Source organism: Struthio camelus, chromosome 2, assembly GCF_040807025.1.
Source record: "Struthio camelus isolate bStrCam1 chromosome 2, bStrCam1.hap1, whole genome shotgun sequence".
Taxonomy (NCBI): Eukaryota; Metazoa; Chordata; class Aves; order Struthioniformes; family Struthionidae; genus Struthio; species Struthio camelus.
In genome coordinates, this window is record NC_090943.1 from 5,539,031 (window position 1) to 5,559,483 (window position 20,453).

Sequence of the window (20,453 nt, forward strand, 5' to 3'; positions counted from 1 at the left end):
TTAAATAGTAAAGGCTTAACTGCTCTCTGTTGGAGTTATTCCGTGGTTGAAATTACACTGGGGATAAATCTGCCCCAGTCACATAAATTACATTTGTAATGAGTGCTCAGTGTTGTGTTTTCTTTTCGTAAGAGAAACTCTTTCACCAAGGAACATAGGAAGTATCTAAATGGGAGAATCTGGTCTAAATGGAAGTGAATGTTGAGCACTAAACGCTTCCCTTGGTGAATGACCACTTTGAGACATATTTTGTCTGACCTTATTGCTGTCTTTGCTAAAAGGAAATTCTAACTCTTTTTAAAGACACTTCCCCCCCCGCCCCCTTCTATTTCTCATTGTATTTAAAAAAAAAAAAAAATCCTCTCCTTGCACTCTCACTATGAACAGTGATTCCGTTAGTGCTTATCTTCCAGGTCAGCATGACAGGAAGCCTGCAATTGCTTAAAGAGTGAGCAAAGTGAGCTACTGAATGATAGAGAGCTTTCTACAGCATCCTACCTTCTGGTCCCTTTGTGCAGACCTGTGTCTATTATACTATAAATCTGACATGCTGAAGCATCACCATCTCTTTTATCCTCTTTGAAATACCTACAGCATTTCCCCTCACCCCAAGTTTCTGGCTGATATCTTAGCTGGATGAATTGTCTGCATAGGGATAGTACTGGGGTGAGAAGCCTATCTTTCTCTGCTCACCTCCTTCTTTCCCTCCTTCCTTTCGACAGTGCCTCATTCTTGTTTATGTTTTCCTGATAGTTATGCTTTTTGGGAACCATGTTATGAATAGGCTCAGGGGACTGATCTAGATTTAAAAAAATATTGCCACATATCCCATTTTTACACGTTATTTTCAGTCTGGATCCAGTTCATGCTGCTGCTTCAGAACCCGCAGAGCCAGCATTTGCCCCAGGAAGGTTGTACGTGGACCCATGGCAGATTAAGCCAACAACTTTGTGTTCTGAAAGCCTCGATTCCAGAACTGAGGTGAAGGCCTGCATAGTCAGCTTGAGGAAAAGGAAAACCTGTGAAATATAGGGAAAGAAGGCTTTTTTTTTTTGTCCGTAACATGGTCACCTTTCCCTCTCAGCTGGAATAAGATCCTTAGCAATCACAACAGTGAAAGGAGTGTTTCATCTTTCTGGGACATAGATCTAGCGGATAAGACACTAGCACAGACAGCCCTGGTCTATAATGTTCACACTTCAATCTGTTGCAGCGCTGGAGAAGTTAAAAAATAATTATTTTAACAGAGACAAAACTTTAGAAGATGACCTAAAATTGAGGAATTAAAGCTGTAAATAGAATGACGTTAAAGCAAACCAAATCATGTCATTCCAAGCTGGTGGAAGGGGAGTGGACCTGACTTGGAAATGAATGCACGTTGAGGAAAAACCTGAGCTATGCTGAGAAAATGAAAAGATTCACATTTTTAGTGCTTGGAGAAGTGTCTGGGATGTTATAGGAGCTCTTCTGTCTCTTTTGCAGAAAAAACAGAGTTATATCACCAGCATAAGATTTATATACTGTGTCAGAGCAGTGCATAGAACTATTGATGCTGGCTCCCAGCATCAGAGCCCACGCAATACTGTAGAGGTGCATGTCATATAATTCTCCTCTGCTGGATTATCCATGGTGTTTAAGGACCCATAGCAGTGTCTTTTCTCCTCCAGTCTCTTCTCCTCCGGTACTGATCTGGGAGCACAGTTTCTTTTCTCTCCACACACAAATCCATATAGCTGTTTAATGCAACAGTTGCCAAAACCTCAACTGCTCTGAGTCTTTTCCTGCCCTTTGGTCCTGATGCTTCTGTATTGTGTTGGCTCTGATGCTGGGAGAGAAATATAAGAACCTGCTCTCTGCAGAGCAGCCACTTTCTTCAGTCCTTCACTGTGGTTGACTTCCACCAGAAGGTGGCTTTGCGTTCAGAGGATTAAATTCAATAGATATTCGATTAATAAGATGGCTGTTGTGTTGGTTTGGAACCCTGATCCTTTTTGTGATGGTGCTTTACGGAGAGTGTTAGAGATAGCAATGAGACCACATGTATCTGGGCCTTGAAGAGTGGTGTGCAAAGATGGTGAAGCTGCCATACCACATTTGCCAATCTGTGGTAAAACTGAAGTACATGAGATCGTTCAGATATAGCCTACCAATCATTCCTAGCTGAAATGACCTCAGGCTCTTAAACAATATTCATTGGAAAGCTTAGCCAAGAAATGAGGTTGGTGAACTGCTTTTCTTAGGCTGATAACACCCATTATCAGCTATAAAATTAGAAGAGTTTTTAAATCCCCCTTCTCCCTCCCTGCCTTTTCAAACTCCCAAAGAGACAATAATTATCAGGTGATAAGAAAGCACCTTCCCACATAACAGCAGACCTACCAGATGAGTAATGCATTGTATTAATAAGGTTATGTCAGGGGAACAGCTTTTTCTCCTCTTTCCCACTTGCCTGAGCTGGTTACAGATCATGCATGGTCTTCCTGGCCCATATTGATCATTCTGGTCCTTGTGCACAAGGGCCTTCTTGTGAGGACAAAGTTCATTTGGGTGGAAGATGGGAGAGGTCTTGGAACGCTGAACTGAAACAGAGACCAAAGAGCACTGCAAACAGCCCCATCTTGCACTCAAGAGTGCAAAATGCATATATTTGATCTTCCTTTTCTGATTCAGGTGGTGGTGCATGTATGAAAGCAATCCTCCCAAAATAACGTAGTTCTTTACAGCTCCCTCACAAAACCAGTCTCATACTTTTTCACTGCCATTATAATATTGCTTGCAGATCAAATAATTTTCTGGTGTCTGTCCAGTACTAGTGTACATCAGATGAAATATTATTTCGTTAAGCTTCTGATACCACTTAGAGTTTTGACACATGCTGTCCTAGAGGAAAGGATTGGCACATGATGCATGTTTCATAATACATTTTAGGAATATATGCACATGCTGCAATGTTTACAGTAACTGATGCAGTAATATAGAGCATAGGATGGGGAGCCCTGAGTGGTTTCACAGTTGGTGGGCTTTCAAATTCACTTCCTAACCAGTAGGTACAGTAGCAACATAGCAGGTGGCCTATCTAGAGAGTCAGCTAGTGTCTGCTGCCCTTCTTATCAGTTAAAACATCTGTGGACACAGTGTTCCCAGTTGTAATGCTGTACTTGGTTTATGTTATTTATTCAATAATCCCAGATGCAGATCTGGGATGGGAAGACAAAAACTAGCAGATAGAGTGACAAAATTGGTGCTCAAACCCTTTTGTGTTCTTTAAGGCCATTTCTTTAGTGAATGTGTCCTATTCTTCTTTGTGGCTATATAAGAAGGAAGAAAAATATGAGATGGTCATTCCTTTTTCTCCTGGCAAGAACATCCCTACAGTTGTTCTTAAACCTTCCTGAAGCTGCTCCCTAGTGGGAAAAAGAGGGTTTTTATAGGGAGAGAGAATCAACAGAAAGTGTAGTGCCATTATCAGGGCCATTATTAGGTGTATTAGGACTCTTAAGACTTAGAATTATTGTTGTATTTCCCTGCATCTTCAGGGACTTTGCATTTTTATTTCAAACAAACACATTTTGTGATGGCTTAAAGGAGCTATCTGTATCCAAGGTCATTCCTGTCATATCAGCAGTCATATCCACAATCAAAATTCAGACTCTTGGTGTAACTGAATTTTGTTCATCTGTAGGATAGTACAACTATGGAGCATTTTATATTATGAAGAATCAAGTTGACTTTACAGAAAATAGGACAACTCATCCATTTTTACCACCTTTTTGAAGTTACTTTTTTAGAAAGAGAATTGTGGCTCAGCAAAAGGAACTCATATCTGACAAGAAGCATCCTGAATTTTTATGCTCTTGTATTAGATTTAGTTCTGAAAGCTGACAGTCAATGACTTTGGCAAGTGGTCTTGTGCTTGCAATTTTTTTCTGTCAGGTAGACAGCCTGTTTCTTCGCTGTGCTCACCTGCTGGATATTTAAGCATAAGGACAACATAGTGCTTTCTGGCAGCCAAACCTAGCATAAGTTAATAGAACTGTGTGTTATATTTTTGTCCTGACATTGACATCCGAAGACATATAAATGTAACAGCATCTGTCTGAATAGTCTTGTAAGACTCTTAACTTTGTAGAATGCAATGACTCTTGTAAAATGCTGGATTTATGATCCACACACAAGTTTAACATGAAGGATACACCAACAAAAAAGTCCCTGTAAATCTAGCAGCTGTTCTGGTTCCTGATGAAAGTTACTGGGGTACGTACAAAACCCAAATGCTGACTCTGTGGCGGTAAGGTTATGTAGATCCTCCTGACCTTTAGCAAGGCGAGTTTCCAGTGTAATGTATGATATCTGTCCATGTGTTCCTGAGACACTCAGTTATTTTCTGGGGGCCCTGCTTTTTCTCCCATGTGCTGCTGTCATCTCACAGGCTTTGTTGTCAGACTGGGATTTCATCTGAGTTTCACATCCTGAGATATTTGAGTCATGCTAGGCAAACGCCAAGTGAAAGGGCACATTTTGGAATCCAGTAGCATCCCTAGCTTCCTCCTTCCTCTCTCAGTAACCTTTCTCATTATTTTTGCAGAGCTCTTAGCTGGGACTAGGTCAGAATTCCTGATGAGCATTGACTTTCTATGCTCCATCATGAAACATTCACATAGCTGCTTTGTTTTGCTTACGTGACCACAATTCAGATTCCATAAAGCCAGCAAATTCCTGAAAAAATGCATGCAGTGAAGGCAGTGTGAAAAGAACATTGCTCCCCACATTCCCACTTACTTCAGCAGAAATTAAACTGGAGGGAGGCTGAATGCTGGGACTCATTTACCTCAGCAGGTTGTACAAACTGTCTTCTAGAGTCAGCTGCCATAGGAGAACTCCACACCAAGGCTCCTCCCTCTCTCCCACTGCAGCGTTCATCAGTTCATATTGCTTCTTAATTCCACTGTGCTTTATCTATAGGTAATAAACAACAGTTGCACCTCTCATTGTTGTCATTGTCATCTCTCTGTGCATTCAATAATTATGGTAAGTGACTAATTGAATTCCAAATTTCAGCGAAGAGGCAATTACTAGGAAGATCAAACATAATTATCAGCCAGCGCCCCGATAGCGTCCCAGAAAGGGGTTAGTCGGGGAACTTGATAGCTCTGTGCTCTCCTAGGCACTCAGAATGAGGGAAACAAACAAAAAAAAGAAATCCTGCTTCAACCTGAGTAATCAGGGTTAGTGCTTCACAGTAAGTTGACAATTGGAGAATTAATGAGCTATTGAACTAACCAGCAGTGAACATTTTCTTGGACTAAGCCTTTCTTGTTCCTATGTTTTCTAGGAATCTATGTACATGGATATTCCCACATGTTCCAAGCCACAGTTTTCCTCATAATTTGTACACAATCCCCATGAATTCTACTTGGATGATAGCCTGTCTTTCTTGAAACAACTAAATCATCCAGGCTTCAAGTGGGAAAGTGTTTAAAGCAAGATGTAAGAGTGGTGGTTCCACATGAGACCAAACATCCATCCAGAACAATATTTTGTTTAGTGTAGACACCTAAATTTAGTTGTCTGTATGAAGGTGTGTATATGTTCTAGGCATCTAAGTTCCCCAGTTGTCAATGGAGATCTAATCAGTAGAACACAGAGAACAATTCAGCTCCATAAAGCAGATGGCCACTGATCAGCTGTATCTCAATCTAGACAATGCTGACTGCATTGACTGGGGATCAATTCACTTGCTTAAACTTAAACTAGATTTAATGGATGCCTTCAAGACTATAGGACATCTCAAATAGTACTAGATGTCTATCTAGCATCATGTGAATTAAAACCTTCACTCACATGTGGGCATCTGCATCGTGACATCAGAATTTATGGATCTTAATCTTAAGATCACTTTCACATGCAGGGAAAAATAGGGCAGGTGTAAAGAGAGATCGTTCCTGTGCTGCTTTAGTTTCCGGTGATCCAAGTTTCTGTGACTTGCTGAACTAGTGGTGATGTCTGTGTATGCTAAATGAGTAGGGTTTTTTCTCCAGTAAACTTTTTTGGTTTATACAGGATTTCAGCTGGAATGTGTGAATAAGAGCTGCCCTTGAGAACGGGCCGACAGAATTTAATTCAAATATAAAGTGAATCAGATTCTTCTTGTGAGAATAATGTGGGTCTTACCTTCAGGCAGTTGAGGTGTAGCAGCCTGTAAAAACAGTAAGAATTTTTTAAATACAGTAAAGCTCAACATCCAAAGCAGCAAGAAGTCTGTGAGCAAAAGTGTTGAGAGAATGATTTGAGAGAGAGAGGGATATGAGAGAAAAATGTACCTGCCGCCTACCCTCGTTGGAGGTCGTGCTTGCGGTTGAACCACCCATAAACAATACTACTAGCCAAAGTTCAGCCTGCCCAGAGTATTCAGGCTTTCTTAAGAAAAATATGCCTTAAGATATTGCATAAAAAATTCCTCAGCAGAATTTACCACTCTCAGAGCAGACACAGTTGAATGCTTATTGTGTAATAAAATCAAAATAAACATTTGAAGCAGAGACATATGAGCGGCCAAGTTGTTCATCTTTCTTGTGTGTGATACCTGACAGCTAAGATTAATTTGAATATGTGTATGTAGTAATCTTAAGCCTAGCATGAATTTCAGACTTGCCTCTCACAACAGGAGTTTTGGAATTAAATAAATTCTCTTTCCTGTTCAGCTAGAACGAAGAGGATAAATGTTTGTTCTTGCTGGGTTTTTTTTTCGTATACTGACAACCAAGTGAAGGGAAAAGGTAATAACCTGAGGAATAGTCCAATATAAATTGCTTCATAATCTCCCTCCTCTTTTCTATCTTTTTAGAAAACCATGCAAGTCTGAATGGAAAACTATCAGGTTCTATGTGCATTTATGTTTATGTGCATGCTGTCTCAGAGAATTAGCTGCAAAGTGCAAATAGCGTCGGGAAGTTGCAGACTTGCCTTACATCTTCATGTCAAGTTCAGCACAGCAACATAATACAGGAAGAAAGTAACTTCCATTTTTGTTGAGAGGATGAATTTTGCAAGGTGTTACAGCTCACATTTTCAATTCTAAGCACAGCAGCACTTTTTGACAGACCCTGAAAAGAGGGAACTATTTTCATTTCTGTCCTTCCTTAATGCTTTTGACATACATGGCCCAAACTCTGTCATGTCAAACAGTACAAAAGAACCAAGTGCACACTTGCGTATTTGTGAACACAGGGTTAACTGGGCATGTGTCAAACGCTAGTGAGCATGTTTATCTATCGCTGTCGTCTTGCTGTACTCTCAGTCATTTCTGTAACAGAATAGTCCTGGTATTTCAGAACAAGAGTTTTCTTAATCACAAGCCATGAAATAATAGTTTCCTAAAGGAATTAATAGTAGATAGGGATAATAATTTTATATAGGGATAGTAATTCTATTTTATTGAATTAGTAACTAGAAGGGCTGGAGAAGGGTTCCAAACAGGATTGTAAAAGATGTGACAATAAGAGCAGTTTCCAGGATAATTTCCTAAACATACTTCTAAGGAGTGATTGTTTTGTAAAGGGGTAACCATTTTGGGATGCCCTGCCGTTGTGCTAACCTCAATCCTGAAACGGTTCAAAATGAAGCTGTAAGGAAATAAAACATGCATGGTATCAAAGATGGTATCAAATGCATGGCACACCTTTTGTTAATGATGGATGGATCAAAAGAATTAAAAACACTGTGAGCTGTTGGGTTTTGTATTTCCTAAGGAACACTGTGTGGGGTGTACTTGCAGGAGATGGGAAAGTCAAAAAGAAGGTGTCCTTAGTTTTATATTGACACATATTTCATTGAGCAGAGTTAAAAAGAGTTACTTTCCTGACTGCCCTCCACAGTGCAGTCTAAGGTGTTAAAATGTGAATACTTGCTACCAGGTAGCCCCAGCCTAGGACAAAAATGACCTGCTGAGTCTAATAGTGGTACATCAGAATCGGAAACCTTGGATTTAGACTTAAGTCAGTGATGAGGCTGCAAAGGAAAGAGGGAAACAGTTAAAGGCCAGATTGTGGGTCCTGGAAACTGTTTTTTTAAGAAGATGAAAGAATAGCCTGAGATCAAGCCACAATCCTAGCAGTCAAGCATGTCTCAGGAATGAGAAGCAAGGGAATCACAGAATCGTAGAGGAGCTGAGGTTGGAAGGGACCTCTGGAGATCATCCAGTCCAACCCCCCCTGCTCCAAGCAGGGTCACCTAGAGCACATTGCCCAGGATTGCATCCAGGTGGGTTTTGAATATCTCCAAGGAAGGAGACCCCACAACCTCCCTGGGCAACCTGTGCCAGTGCTCTGTCACCCTCACAGTGAAGAAGTTTTTCCTCACGTTCAGACGGAACTTCCTGTGTTTCAGTTTGTGCCCGTTGCCTCTTGTCCTGTCACTGGGCACCACGGAGAAGAGACTGGCCCCATCCTCTTGACAGCCCCCCTTCAGATACTTGTACACATTGATTAGTTCTCCTGTAAGTCTTCTCTTCTCCAGGCTGAAGAGAACCAGCTCTCTCAGCCTTTCCTCATATGAGAGATGCTCCAGCCGCTGGAGCAATAGTTGGCTGAGCCAGGAAGGAGGTGCATGTGGGATCCAGGTCTCAGTAGGGTTCACAGTGAACTAGTTGACATGCTGAGTGGCAGGGAGCAAGGATGGAAAACCCTGACATGTTAAATGAACAGGACCACCCTCCAAGTAGATTCCCAGCCAGGCTGTCTAGAGACAGCCAGGAGTTGCCTGGAGATTTAATAAATGTTGGTTCTTGGATCTCAGCACTTAGAAGAAGAAATAGCAGATGTAAAAGAGATATGGATTAAGAGGACCTTGGATGACGTTTTGCAGACCTGCAGTGCAGCAAGCATTCAACCCGTTCAGCTTACCCAAGGAACATTGTCCTACAGAGTTCAGAGGTGCTGCCTACGTGAAAAAGAGGAGCTGTGTGTCGGTGTGCATAAGGGTGTGGGCAAGACTAGAATCTTAACAGCTATGCCAAATACAGTAGGTGTTGGGCTAGAAATCTGGAGTTGTTTGTTTGCTTTTTATAAACTGCAGAAACCTAGACTAATTCTAAACTTCTGAAAGATTCTGTTCTTGCCTTCTATTTTGACATGTTGTATGACCTCTGTGAATCACTTGAGCTCTTTAGCAGATAGGAAATCAATATAGTAAGTGAGCATAATTAGACTGCTTGAGCTTCTCATAAAGTGTTTTAGAATTTCTGGCAAAGGAAAACAATAGAAAGCTGAACAAAGTTTCTTGTGCGCTTGAAAGCCTAGAGAAACATCAGATTGGTGAGCTTGACCAGGTCAGGTCAGAAATATTTTTTTAGGGGAACATGTAAGTGCATTATCATTTTACGTGCACGTCCAATAAAAATGCGTGACATCTGAGAAGTCCTGTCTTTGCACAAAGCTTGGCTTTTGGGCAGTGTTGGCTGATGTACAAAATAGTAAGCATCTGTTGGAGAACTGATTTTTTTTCTCTGACTATCCTTCATTCACAGATAAAGTAAGTGGAGAGAGTTTTTTCTTTTCAAGTTAAAAGACTTCTAGCTGCTATTACAATTATACCAGAGCACTACCACTGTTATTTATGTTTCCTAGAAATAGCAACCAGTGCACTGGTGCACTGTGAATCCTGTCTATCTCCAACTTGGCATTACAACAATCAGCAGAAGCCCACCAAAGACCTCAGGTGGGAAATTATGGCACGTAATTTAGGGCTCCTGATTCAGTCCCTATTTTTAGAGGCTTACTGTTTTTCTGAGACTTTGGAAAAGGACTAAGAATAGTGTACTCCTAAAGTGACATATTCTTTGTGCAGCACAGGGTTTTCTCATTTGATTTGGATCCTATGAAATCTGAGCATCCAGCCTAAGGTGCTCATATTCTGCCATTTGTGTTGGATTTATATGGATCATAGTAAGTAAGGATCTGAGAGAAAATATTTTGCTTGCTCCAAAGGGAAATACCCTATGTTGAACTTTATTTTTTAATAAAGTTCAAAAGTTTGAATAAAAATGATGTAGATTTGAAAAGTTTAATCAGAAGTGAAATTGAAGATTTTTCATCAAATTATGATGGACATCACTGTTGCCTATGAACAGTCCAATAACCATTTAGTTTAGTTAGTGCTGGAGACACTGGGAGAAGCTTGCAATATCCCAGTAGTTAGGAGACCACTGTAACGGTGGAGTCCACTGAACCGGGTTCAAGTTCATCTTTAAATCTAGGAGGGCAGGGACCAGAGTCAAAGAATTTCTCCATGTTCCGGGTATGTGTCCTAGCTGATGGGCTACAACTTTAAGGTGGCTTTTTTCTTTTTCCCTCTGTGTTTTTTGACTCTTTACAAAATGTTGCCCTTTGGAAACCTAATTAAAAACCTTCAAAACCTTCAACTTTTTTATGTTTTCTTTTGGGTGAAACCCAGACAAAATTTACAAGACTTGGCAAGAGTTTCTGGTTGCTCCAAAACTGTATTTCAAAAATCTCCTCAGCTCAAAAAATGTCACCCAGCTCCATACCACCTAACTCCAGTCCTAGCACTGAGAGAATACTGGTCTTATCCACTTTTTCTTCTGATTTTACAGGCCAGTATTTCACAAAGGGGCCTCTTTTAATGTTACATACAAAAGGAAGAGTCTCTCTTAGTTCTGCTTGCTTTCCAGTAGCAAGCTTACATAATACCTCCATGCTGGGGCCTGATGGCTATATGGCCTGCTTTACTGTGCCTGAAGCCAGTGTAGGACAGACTGATGAGAAAGGCTAAACAAGACTAGTTTCCAGTTGAATAACTGATATACTAAAATTACAAGCTCAAACTCTGGTTGTGATACATAAGCAGGCATATCCTCTAAGAAGGAAAGCAAGTTACTCAGCTTGGTCAGAGGGTAGTAGAGGGGGAAAAAGAATTTGATAGTTGTCTTCAGAAGTGGGGGAAACTTCATTTTGGGTATCAGGAAAGGGATTCCCAGTGGGGACATTTAACAGACCGTCTGAAAATACTTTTACACAGCAATTACTAGAAGTTCTTGGGGCTTACTGTTTAATCTGGACTGAACAAATCCTATTGGCAGGGCGATGGACTACATGACCCCCTGTGCTCTTTCAGTTATTTGCTGCATCTGTAATTCTCTGAGATTGCTGTAGTCACCACTAACACCACTTTCCAAAACTTCAGGGAATTTGTTTAGTGGGGGGTTGACTTTTTTGGTTGACGGACCCTTCTTTTCAGCTTGGCTGACAACTAACATGGATTAGCAAGCTGTCAAAGCAGTCAGATACCCTTAGTTGTGCACAGCTCAGAACTTAACAGACTGTGTTTTATTTATTTATTCATTTGCCTATTTATTCCCCACACTCGAGTAGCACATGAATTTATCTCATAATCATAGGGCACAACGCTCTGTGTGCAGGAGTCCAGGACAAAGGGGGTTAATATTTGGGGAATGCAGATTTGCATTTCAATGATGACTGGAAATGTAAACCTTGTCAGAAAGTACACTAGACATAACAAGATGTCTGAAATTTTTTTCAAAACCAGCTTAGTTCCAGTTGTTAGAGACAAAAGATCCATTACCGTAGCACTTGTATGCTATGTCTGGACGTGTCTTTCATTCACTAATGGCTGGAAGGATGTACTTAACTTCCTGCTGAGAATTACGTACACTTACCTTTCCCCTGTGCTCCTGTCTTTTATTTCATGCTTTTAATGGAGTTTCACTGAGCAAATACAAGGCTGCCACCAGCCCAATTTGTACAGACCAGGTTACTGCTAGCTAAAAGATTTTGCATTCTTCAACAGAGGCAATTAAAAAAAAAAATTAAAACCACTCAGATATTCCTTGCATGTTCCATTTGGCAATGTCGCATTTGGTACAATTACAAATGAAATTAAGGTCAAGGTTTTACCTCTCAAGACGATATAAACCACTCAGTGTAAGTTGTGTTTGAAGTTGCTCCAGAGCACAGTAATGTCTCATTGATACAGTTTTTCCAGTTACTTGTGCACATACTTTTGTTATCTGGTGTCATTGTTTTTCTGAATTTTAAGTATAATACTCATATAAGCAACTGCAATTTTGAAACGGTCAGCAACACTGACAATACTATGACTTATCATGGTCTCCCAAACTCAGTGGTTGCTAAGTAGAAGAGTGAGCCCGTAGGTGAGATCCTAAGTGCAGAATGTGGGCACAAGCAGAAAAATCTGGGAATCACTGCAGTAGATCTGTCAGGTTGACAGCTGTTGACTATTGCTCCATTTGCTCATTAGATGAAAGACTGAGGTCTTTGCAGACGAGTTTCTAGCAGTGTTACTGGTACTCTGTAAAATGTTAGGGAGGACAATCTGCTTCGTACAATGAAGATTCCCCATTCCAACTGTGGGGGGCTGTCTACGTAGAGGAAGGTTCCCCAGTTCCACTCCTGGCAATGTCTCATTACAGTCATGTTCAGATTTTCTTGCCTACTACGTTTTTGTGATATGGTAAGTTTTTGTGACACGGTAAGTTTTTCAGAAATGTAGATCCCTTGCACATCACCTTAGAGTCCGTAAGAGCTGTAAATGTTGGTGCTTTCACTACCTTTGTATTTGCAGGTGAATAAAGGTTTCAAAACTAATTTTAGAAAGCTGGAGATTAAATTTTGGGTAGTGTATAGTATCAAGCAGTGGCATCCTGCTATCAAAACAGCAGCCACAGCCACACAGCCTCCTCAGTGAAGGAGCAGTAGTGGAACATATTGCAATACACTGGCTGAGAGGCTGTAATTGCTGTGTTTGACTCTGGGAACACTGCCATTGCTGTCATTGACTTTACTGGTAGAATATGACCATGATCGGCACGACTGAATCAGCCCTTAAGAGAACATGAAAATGCATACGATGTGCTGGCTGGCCTGGTGGGAATGAAATCAATTTTCTGGCAGCTATCAACCTGACTGACAGTCTGAGCACTCCTGGATATTTCTGTGTGCTCAAGGAAACCCCTCTTACTTTCTTGCCTGTCTGCTGGATTGATGGTGAAGCAGAATAATCTACAAAAAAGGGAAATCAGCATTTTCAAGATCAAAGAAGAGGCTGCAGATTGAAGCATAGAAGGGCATATCAGATGGCATGTCAAAAACTAGGTACATAATGGTTGTGTTGCCTGTGTCATAGTAAATCTTCTACTGCTCCTTATTTGCTTGCATGAGATTAAATCTGTTTGTGCAGTTGCATTATGTGAGTGCAAATGCATACAGAGCACAACTAATCGCAAGTTATAACCACGACAAACGTCTTAATTTATTTGGTGTATTTTTTCTTCAGAATAAAATCAGTAAGGAAAGAGAAATGATAAGAAAACAAAATATCCTGAGCTCTTCAATGTGCCACTTGTCTAAGGAAATGAAAATTAGCACCATTTTTGTTTCACTAGAAAGAAAAGAAACTGTGCTAATAGCTCTCATTAACTGTTGTGTCCCTAGAAAGACCATTTATCTACTGTTTTCTTTCTGTAATTGTGTGTTTCTACAATGGATTTCTCCCTTGTGAGCCCCCCTTTTGTCTTTTTTCATGAGAATCTTTAAAAATAAGCAAACTTAATCCAGTCTCTCTCTGTACACAGTGCTTTAGAGCAAAGGTCAAGAATTTGCATGGCACAAAGCATATTAATCCAAGTTCTCCCTGGAAAACCAGGTGGGAAGGAATATTTTTCAGCAGGGTCAGTCACCCAAAAAAGTCACAGAAGTGGCTAGGTAAGATCACTGGCTACTGGTTTCCCTCTTCTCCTTTGCATATTCTAACGCCGGTGGACATATATTTATTTCCATTGCTGTCTTTAGCAGAACAGCTGACTGGCATCTCTTTGGTGCCATGCTTTGCTTAGATCACTGCTATGGCTCTGCATGTCCCAGTGACTCAGCCCATTACTGAGTCCTGTCTGTTATGTCATCATCTTCTCCCTGTCACTTTTGATGCTAAGTAGGGATGCTCTGAAGCAGAAGTAGCTGTTTGCCACTGTAGAAAGGATTAAGAAGATTGTTCATTAAAAGTTATCATTATTTTATCCAGAGTCTTCTGTGCAGAAATATACAAGTACATACAGGAAATTCAGCATGTCCAGATATGACTGACTGACTGTGAGTGTAGTGAGCCTCTTTCCAGTGCATATGTAACTGGTCTAACAACCCCAAGAAATGCTAGCCTTAATAACTATATGCTGTGGATCTGTGCATGAAGAGCCACTTCCTGAGGATGCCTGCGGTCAGGCTCTCTAATATTACCTCACTCATTAAATCAGGTATTTCTCCTTTAAAAGACTGAATAAAGGTCTATATTGTGTTATTAAAACACATATATGAAAATACATTCAGTATGATCAGAAATTTGTTTTCCTTAGAACTAATGTTGTAATGCATTGGGAAGAAGGAAAGAAGACCTTTGCTTTCGGATATAAATTACTTATGAACACTGAGTTTAGAATGAGACATTCCCAGAAGTCAGATCTACTGGCTGTGTTTGTTTCCAAGAAGCAGTTGATACTGGAGAGGATACAAGACCGGAGAAATTTGGTGCTTGATTTTATCATCCTCTTGTTCAGATATTCACTATGTAAGAGATCTCATGTGGCAACTCATAAACACAGATCACTGGTTCTCGAGTAACTTCTTTGATATGGGTGTTGTGTAGGATTAGTGCTATGAAAGAGAGCTCAGAGGCACATTTTGTGGATCCTGATATTCTAAGTGAAGGGCTTACACATCAGTATGGAGGTGGAAATGAATGGCCTTCCTTACACTTAACCTTGCTTCACTGATCCTGATCTGTTTTCTAACACTTCTTTTGTACTGTACGAAATTCTGTGTTCAAAGATGGCACCAGTAACCCCTTTGCTATCACTGGGATTTGTAAATATACATTTTTCATCAGTAGGATTCATGCAATCCCAGACTGACTGTAGAATTGCAAATCATCCATTTTACTAACAAGATTTCAAGTGCAAGCAAAGCCATGGGGCCTTCAATGGGACCCTGTTCCTTTTACCTAGAGAAACTCCAAAGAGTTTTCACTGAGTGTTTAACATGAGGGAAGAGTCCACACTCATGTGGAAAGAACTATTGCTCATTTACTACTGGCAGGATTTTCAAGGTGCCACCTAATTCTGTGAGAAGAGTCATTTATCCTTTTGAAAAGATTACAATGAGCAGAGAAGATGCAGTGCAGAAGCCAGAGACACTGTGCCCTGATAGAGTTGAAAACATGGTTTGTGATGTTTTGCAGCTCTGCCACTGACCTGCCAGGTCACTTTTAGGAGTCATCCCCGTACTTCTTGCTTCTGTTTCCATGCCTGTAAAATGTAAATAGTAATAAGCAGTTGTTGTATGTATCCTTTGGGGATCTTTTTGAATTGCCTTTTTTATTTTAATATTATAGTCTCTGAGACACAGTTCAAAATAAGCATGGAAAAAAATATTGCTTTTAGGATGGAAGAAGGTAGCTTGTATAGTAAAATTGCAGTTTCCTCTCTGAGTGCCCTGTGATGAAAAGGAGTCCTTGGCAGAAATGGAACCGTCCCCCCAATGCTGCTGCGTGTGCTTCTCAGAGCTCCTCAGGTTGACATTGAAACGGGACTTGAAATCTGTCAGCTCCAGTGAAGTAATTCCTGATTTTCACTCGCATTATGGGAGAAAGGGGGCCTTGGGAAGGGGTCAGGAGCGCTTTTCTTCTCTTAAGAGTATGGGTGAAGGCACCTTGTTCAAAATGCACCCGCTTCTGGAATCTTTTCAGAGATGTTCCCCAGGAGTGGGGAAATGTAGTTAGCCTGTTCCTGTTTGGGATTCTTCGTGTGCATAGCTGTTTTTGAGGCCCTGGGAGTCAATGTTAAGGCTTTGTGGGCCAACCTTCCCTGACTTGTGAGAAAAGGTGCAGAAATCTGATTCAGTTTTTCAGACCTGAAGAATGCAGAAGTTTTACTGATAACACTGTTGCATAGGAAGACTCTAGAAAATCAGTATTCCCAGGACAGTTTCTTCTAGTTTACAGTGGGATAAAGGGAGGGGAGTTGAGCAATAACTTTACCATACACATACCATTCTACCAGATGGAGCACTGAAGACCTAAACTGTTCTGCCCCTTTCTCAATACATCATTTAGTTGCTCTTCAGAAGACCACATTTACATTAAGATTTATCTTGTGATGCCCTTCTCATACCTATATGAAACCATCATCAACAAGTATCTTGAAAAAAAACATTTGTCTGCATACGTGTTTATGTGCTTTATTTCTCCTCTTCCCTCCTTGGCAGGGTGTTCTAGTTTTCAGTCATCGAGGTGGGATAGGTTGGTTTGCCTTGTGAATAATCTGGCCTATTAATCCTTTCTTAAATCTGTGAATTTGCTAGCCTTTTTAAAGTCCAGTGCAGACTGTTCATTTCTTTCTTTTATTTTGGTCCCTGTCAGGAAATGCCTACAGAGAATGCCTGGGCAATGGGACATGGGCTTCCAAGATAAACTACTCTCAGTGCGAGCCTATTCTGGATGACAAGGTCTGTATCGTTCCTTTTGTTCTTCTCAGTGTTATTTTTCAGCATACATGGGTGCAAAGCTAAGCTTAAGGTTAACATACTAATTTGGGACTTGTGAGCTGTATTCCATTTCTGTTTCTGCAACAAATCTTCCCTGTGAGTTCAGGTAATCCCCTTATCCCCTCTTTGTATCCCTTCTTCATACGTTTTTTAGGAAAGAAAGGATGCTTTATTACACTGTCTCTGATGATGTACGTTTATGCAAATCCTTCCTAGTTTTGTGTTGAGCCTATAGCTGCTAGAATAAATGTTAGTAATAATAAAAATAAGGCCAAAAGCTTCCTTGGCAGAGAAATAAAAGCTCTCACTGCTCTGTTCCTGTCAGTTCTAAGGTCTCATCAACAATTGGCCTTTCTAGGTCTCAATATAATTTTCCCTTCAGTAAATAGGTAAAGGGGCAGCAGCAGAAAAATGCATAGAAGCAGGTGTGGGTCCCACCTGTCTTTAAAAGATTGAGCCAGCCATGCATTGCACAGGAGTTTAAAGAATGAAATTAGCATGTAGGGCTAAGCATGTAATCGCTTACGTGAAGACCTTTTCTTCTCAGATTGCTCACCTTTTCTTGGATGTATCATAGACATTCCCCCTTACACAGTTTAAACTTTTAGGCTTTTTAACGCTGTGTTTCTGTCTTCTTTCCCTTTCTCCTATTTTGAGTGCTATGGTGGGACATAAAAAGTACAGAGGCTTTGTGCTATCTCTCTGCCAGGAGTGACTTTCCCTCTGAGAATCAGGGTAGTGCCTAGCAATTCAGGCCTATTTATGTTTCGGGTTTTTTTCTATTCTTTCTGTTGTTGTTGTGCCAGGTCCATTGCAAGCAGAGAGGAGGAAGAAAAGATCTTGCCTACTTACAGTTCATTGCAGACTTTTTGGGTCTCGGGAACTATCTGGAATAGGGCTGCACCCAGAAATGTCATGATGTGTTTTGGCTGTGACTCAGCATCCATCCCATAGGATCCATGTTGTTGCTGAACGTGGGCTTTGACAAATGAATGAGAGAACAGATAACTACACACCAGCTGCTGAGGGGTGCCCACTCTCACCTGCTGGCTAGGTTGGTGGTAGCTTCCCCCTCAATTGGTAGAGACTTCTAGAAAGTAATAAGAAATGCGCCACTACATGACTGCAGTCCAGAGGGACTGATACACATTCAAGGTGTTCTAGCCTAACGGGGTGGCTCCCATGGCAGTTTTAGCTGATCTAAATTAGGACCACTGCAGTTCAGCCCCTCCTTACATTTGCTTGCCACTGAAAATGAAAAAAGTCAGGGTTTTTTGATAGGTCAGTTGTCAGTTGAATAAGTTCCTTGAACTTATTCAGGGATAAGTTCCCTGAATTTATCTTATTGCATTATTGCAGGAGCGCTAGGACCAGCACAAGCAAGGGGAGTGAAAGTGTAAACAAGGTTGAGGGGCTTGTCAGACCATGATAGCTCCAGCTGAGATGGGTTTAAACTTATGTGAAACCACCTCCTTCTTAACAATGAGCAAGACGGGGAGTGTGTAGCAGCTGGTAGTGGTATGGGGTACAGAGCTGGGCAACGTTCGAAAGCTTTGATTTGAGTTAGGCTAGTATGGAAAACCTGACCTGATAGTAGCATTGTCTGCCCTACCAGCTCAGGAAAATACTGCTGTATTTTAACGGTGCTCATTATCTGATGTCTCCATGACTTCAGCAGTTGCTGCCTCTGCTCAAATACAAACAAGTTTTATTTTAAGGGCTTTGGAGAGGCATTGTGGCTAGAGGACGGGCTTATTTCCTTTGCTCTGTTTTTCCTTTTAAAAAGTTTGCAGCTATGGTAATAGCTTAAAACTTCTTAAATAGTATGTTCCTTAAACAGGAGAGTGCAGATGTTCCCGCCCCCCACAACCATCCTTGTTTGCAAAAGCTTAAAAATTCATTTAGTGATTCTTTAAAGATTTTTGTCAAGCTTTACAGATATTAACATTCATGAATATTTTTGAAATTTGTATATAATGCTCAGTATTACAGATGAATACTCAGGTTACTTTGTGATTTCCAAAAAAAAAAAAACAAAAAACCTTCATTCCCCCATGGATTTCCATAATCCTCCATTTTGATTAAAGTTGAGATGCAAGTACACTTGTGGGTCTGTTGTTATTTACTGAGTGATCCCAGCAGATGCCATGAACTGGCTCCACTCAACTACTCCCTGTGGTTGGTTGTTTGTTTTTAATGCAGAAAACAACACAATTTTCAAGCTTGGTTACTTACAGCCAGAGTGCTAAGGAAGTACATGGTTTTACTTCAAATGCAGCGATAGATGCATGAGGATGGGAACAGGCGTTTTCAAGGTCAACCCAGTGTCAATTGCTACATTCTTTATGAGAGAGTGTTGGTAACATAGCAAGGGAAATTGCAATTTTTTTGAGCTGTGGGTCAGTCTCTGAAGACATACGCTCCTGGAGCACACACTAACTGATGGATTATGTTAATACATCGGTGCTTAACTTGGTGGGCATGAGCTGTGGCTACAGGACGGTACCTGATAAAACTATGCTGTACAGCTGCTGTGTTCTTAGACAGACACTTCTGGTGGGATTTACCCGTCCCACATGTAGTTTTGTAATTTAGTTTGAAATGCCGCATTGTGTCCCCATGGGTCTGGCAGATGTGACACAGGGCTTCTAGGAGAACTGAGTCATTCCGTAGCAGCTGTTTGACATCAGTCACCATAGGAATCACAGATTCTCCTGGGTGCACCTCAAGGGGTATGCCTGTGTGTGTACATCTATTTCCAGCTCCTGGTTCAGATGTTGGTTCAGATGTTCAGTAGATATCCAAATGTAGGTGTCTTAACCTTGATTGGAATCCCATCCTCTGCAGGATAGTTTAGCTTCTACTCCAGGCACAGGAATCGGGCACAAATTATACTGGATGGCATAATGTGTAATAAATGAAAAGCTTCCACTCAGCCTACAAGTATCTGTTTCAAAGAGACCTTCACTGCATCTGGCACAAATCTGTGCTCTTATTAGAAGACAAATGTGTCTCAGGCAGCAAAGAATATATCTCAGCTGCCATAAAGAGCTCTAAATTAAGAACTTTGGGTTCACCTTTGTGGTCTGTGGCAGCTGGATGTGAGTTTGGCTCTGCTACTGTTTTGAGGTGGCTTGAAGCTGTATAGCCAAGTTAACACCATGCTGGGCCTGAGTTAATGTGTCCTGCTCAGGAACATAATCATGTTAGCCACAGTTACACAGCCTCCAGCTGGCTCAGAACAGGAAAGCAGTGAGCTCAGAGGGAGATGGGAGAGCTCCCAACTGAAAGCAAAAGCACAGGGAAATACTGCCTCCTCCCTCAGCTTGGAGGCAGTAAAAGTCTGCTCTGACCTTTCATCAGCTTGTATGGTGCTTGATTGAGGCAAGATTCACTTTGACTGATAATTAATTGTCTAAAAGCTACACATTTAGTCCAAAGAAGTCATCCAGTTTTCCTCTACAGTCAAGAGAAGGATATAGAGGCCTCTTCAAGGAGTGATTATCGCTGTCTTGAACATTTTGCAAGAAGAACTGGACTATCCTTGCACAGTACCTGCCTCCTTTCCCTGACTGCTGAGGAGCCACAGACAGTCTGCTTTGCCCAGCCACTGAAATTTTAGGGAGTTTGTTAGGTGAGATGGTACCTCTATTTTGGCTATCAAGAAAGAGAGGAGGAAGGGAGAGGGCTCTCCAAGAGAGGAGAACTAGCAGAAGCCAAAGAAGGCCAATTTTTATTGAGGCAGCATCTTGGATAACAAAGATGCTTCCCAGCAGTTTCCAATAGTTTTTGGAGGGGAAATATGGTGTCTTTAAGCTGAACTGGTGATGAGATCATCCTGGGAAGAAGAAGAAATCTAAATTGGGA

The 20,453-nt window shown here is 41.1% G+C and overlaps 1 protein-coding gene across 3 annotated transcripts in view; it reads left to right on the plus strand.

Annotated features, from left to right (window-relative positions):
- CRHR2 (corticotropin releasing hormone receptor 2) overlaps positions 1 to 20,453 on the plus strand; it is a 164,436-nt gene that overhangs the window by 76,930 nt on the left and 67,053 nt on the right. For all 3 annotated transcript variants that reach the window (XM_068934146.1, XM_068934147.1, XM_009669182.2), the window contains one exon: positions 16,462 to 16,547. In XM_068934146.1, coding sequence (XP_068790247.1) covers positions 16,462 to 16,547 — 86 coding nt within the window. The remainder of the gene's footprint in view (positions 1 to 16,461; positions 16,548 to 20,453) is intronic.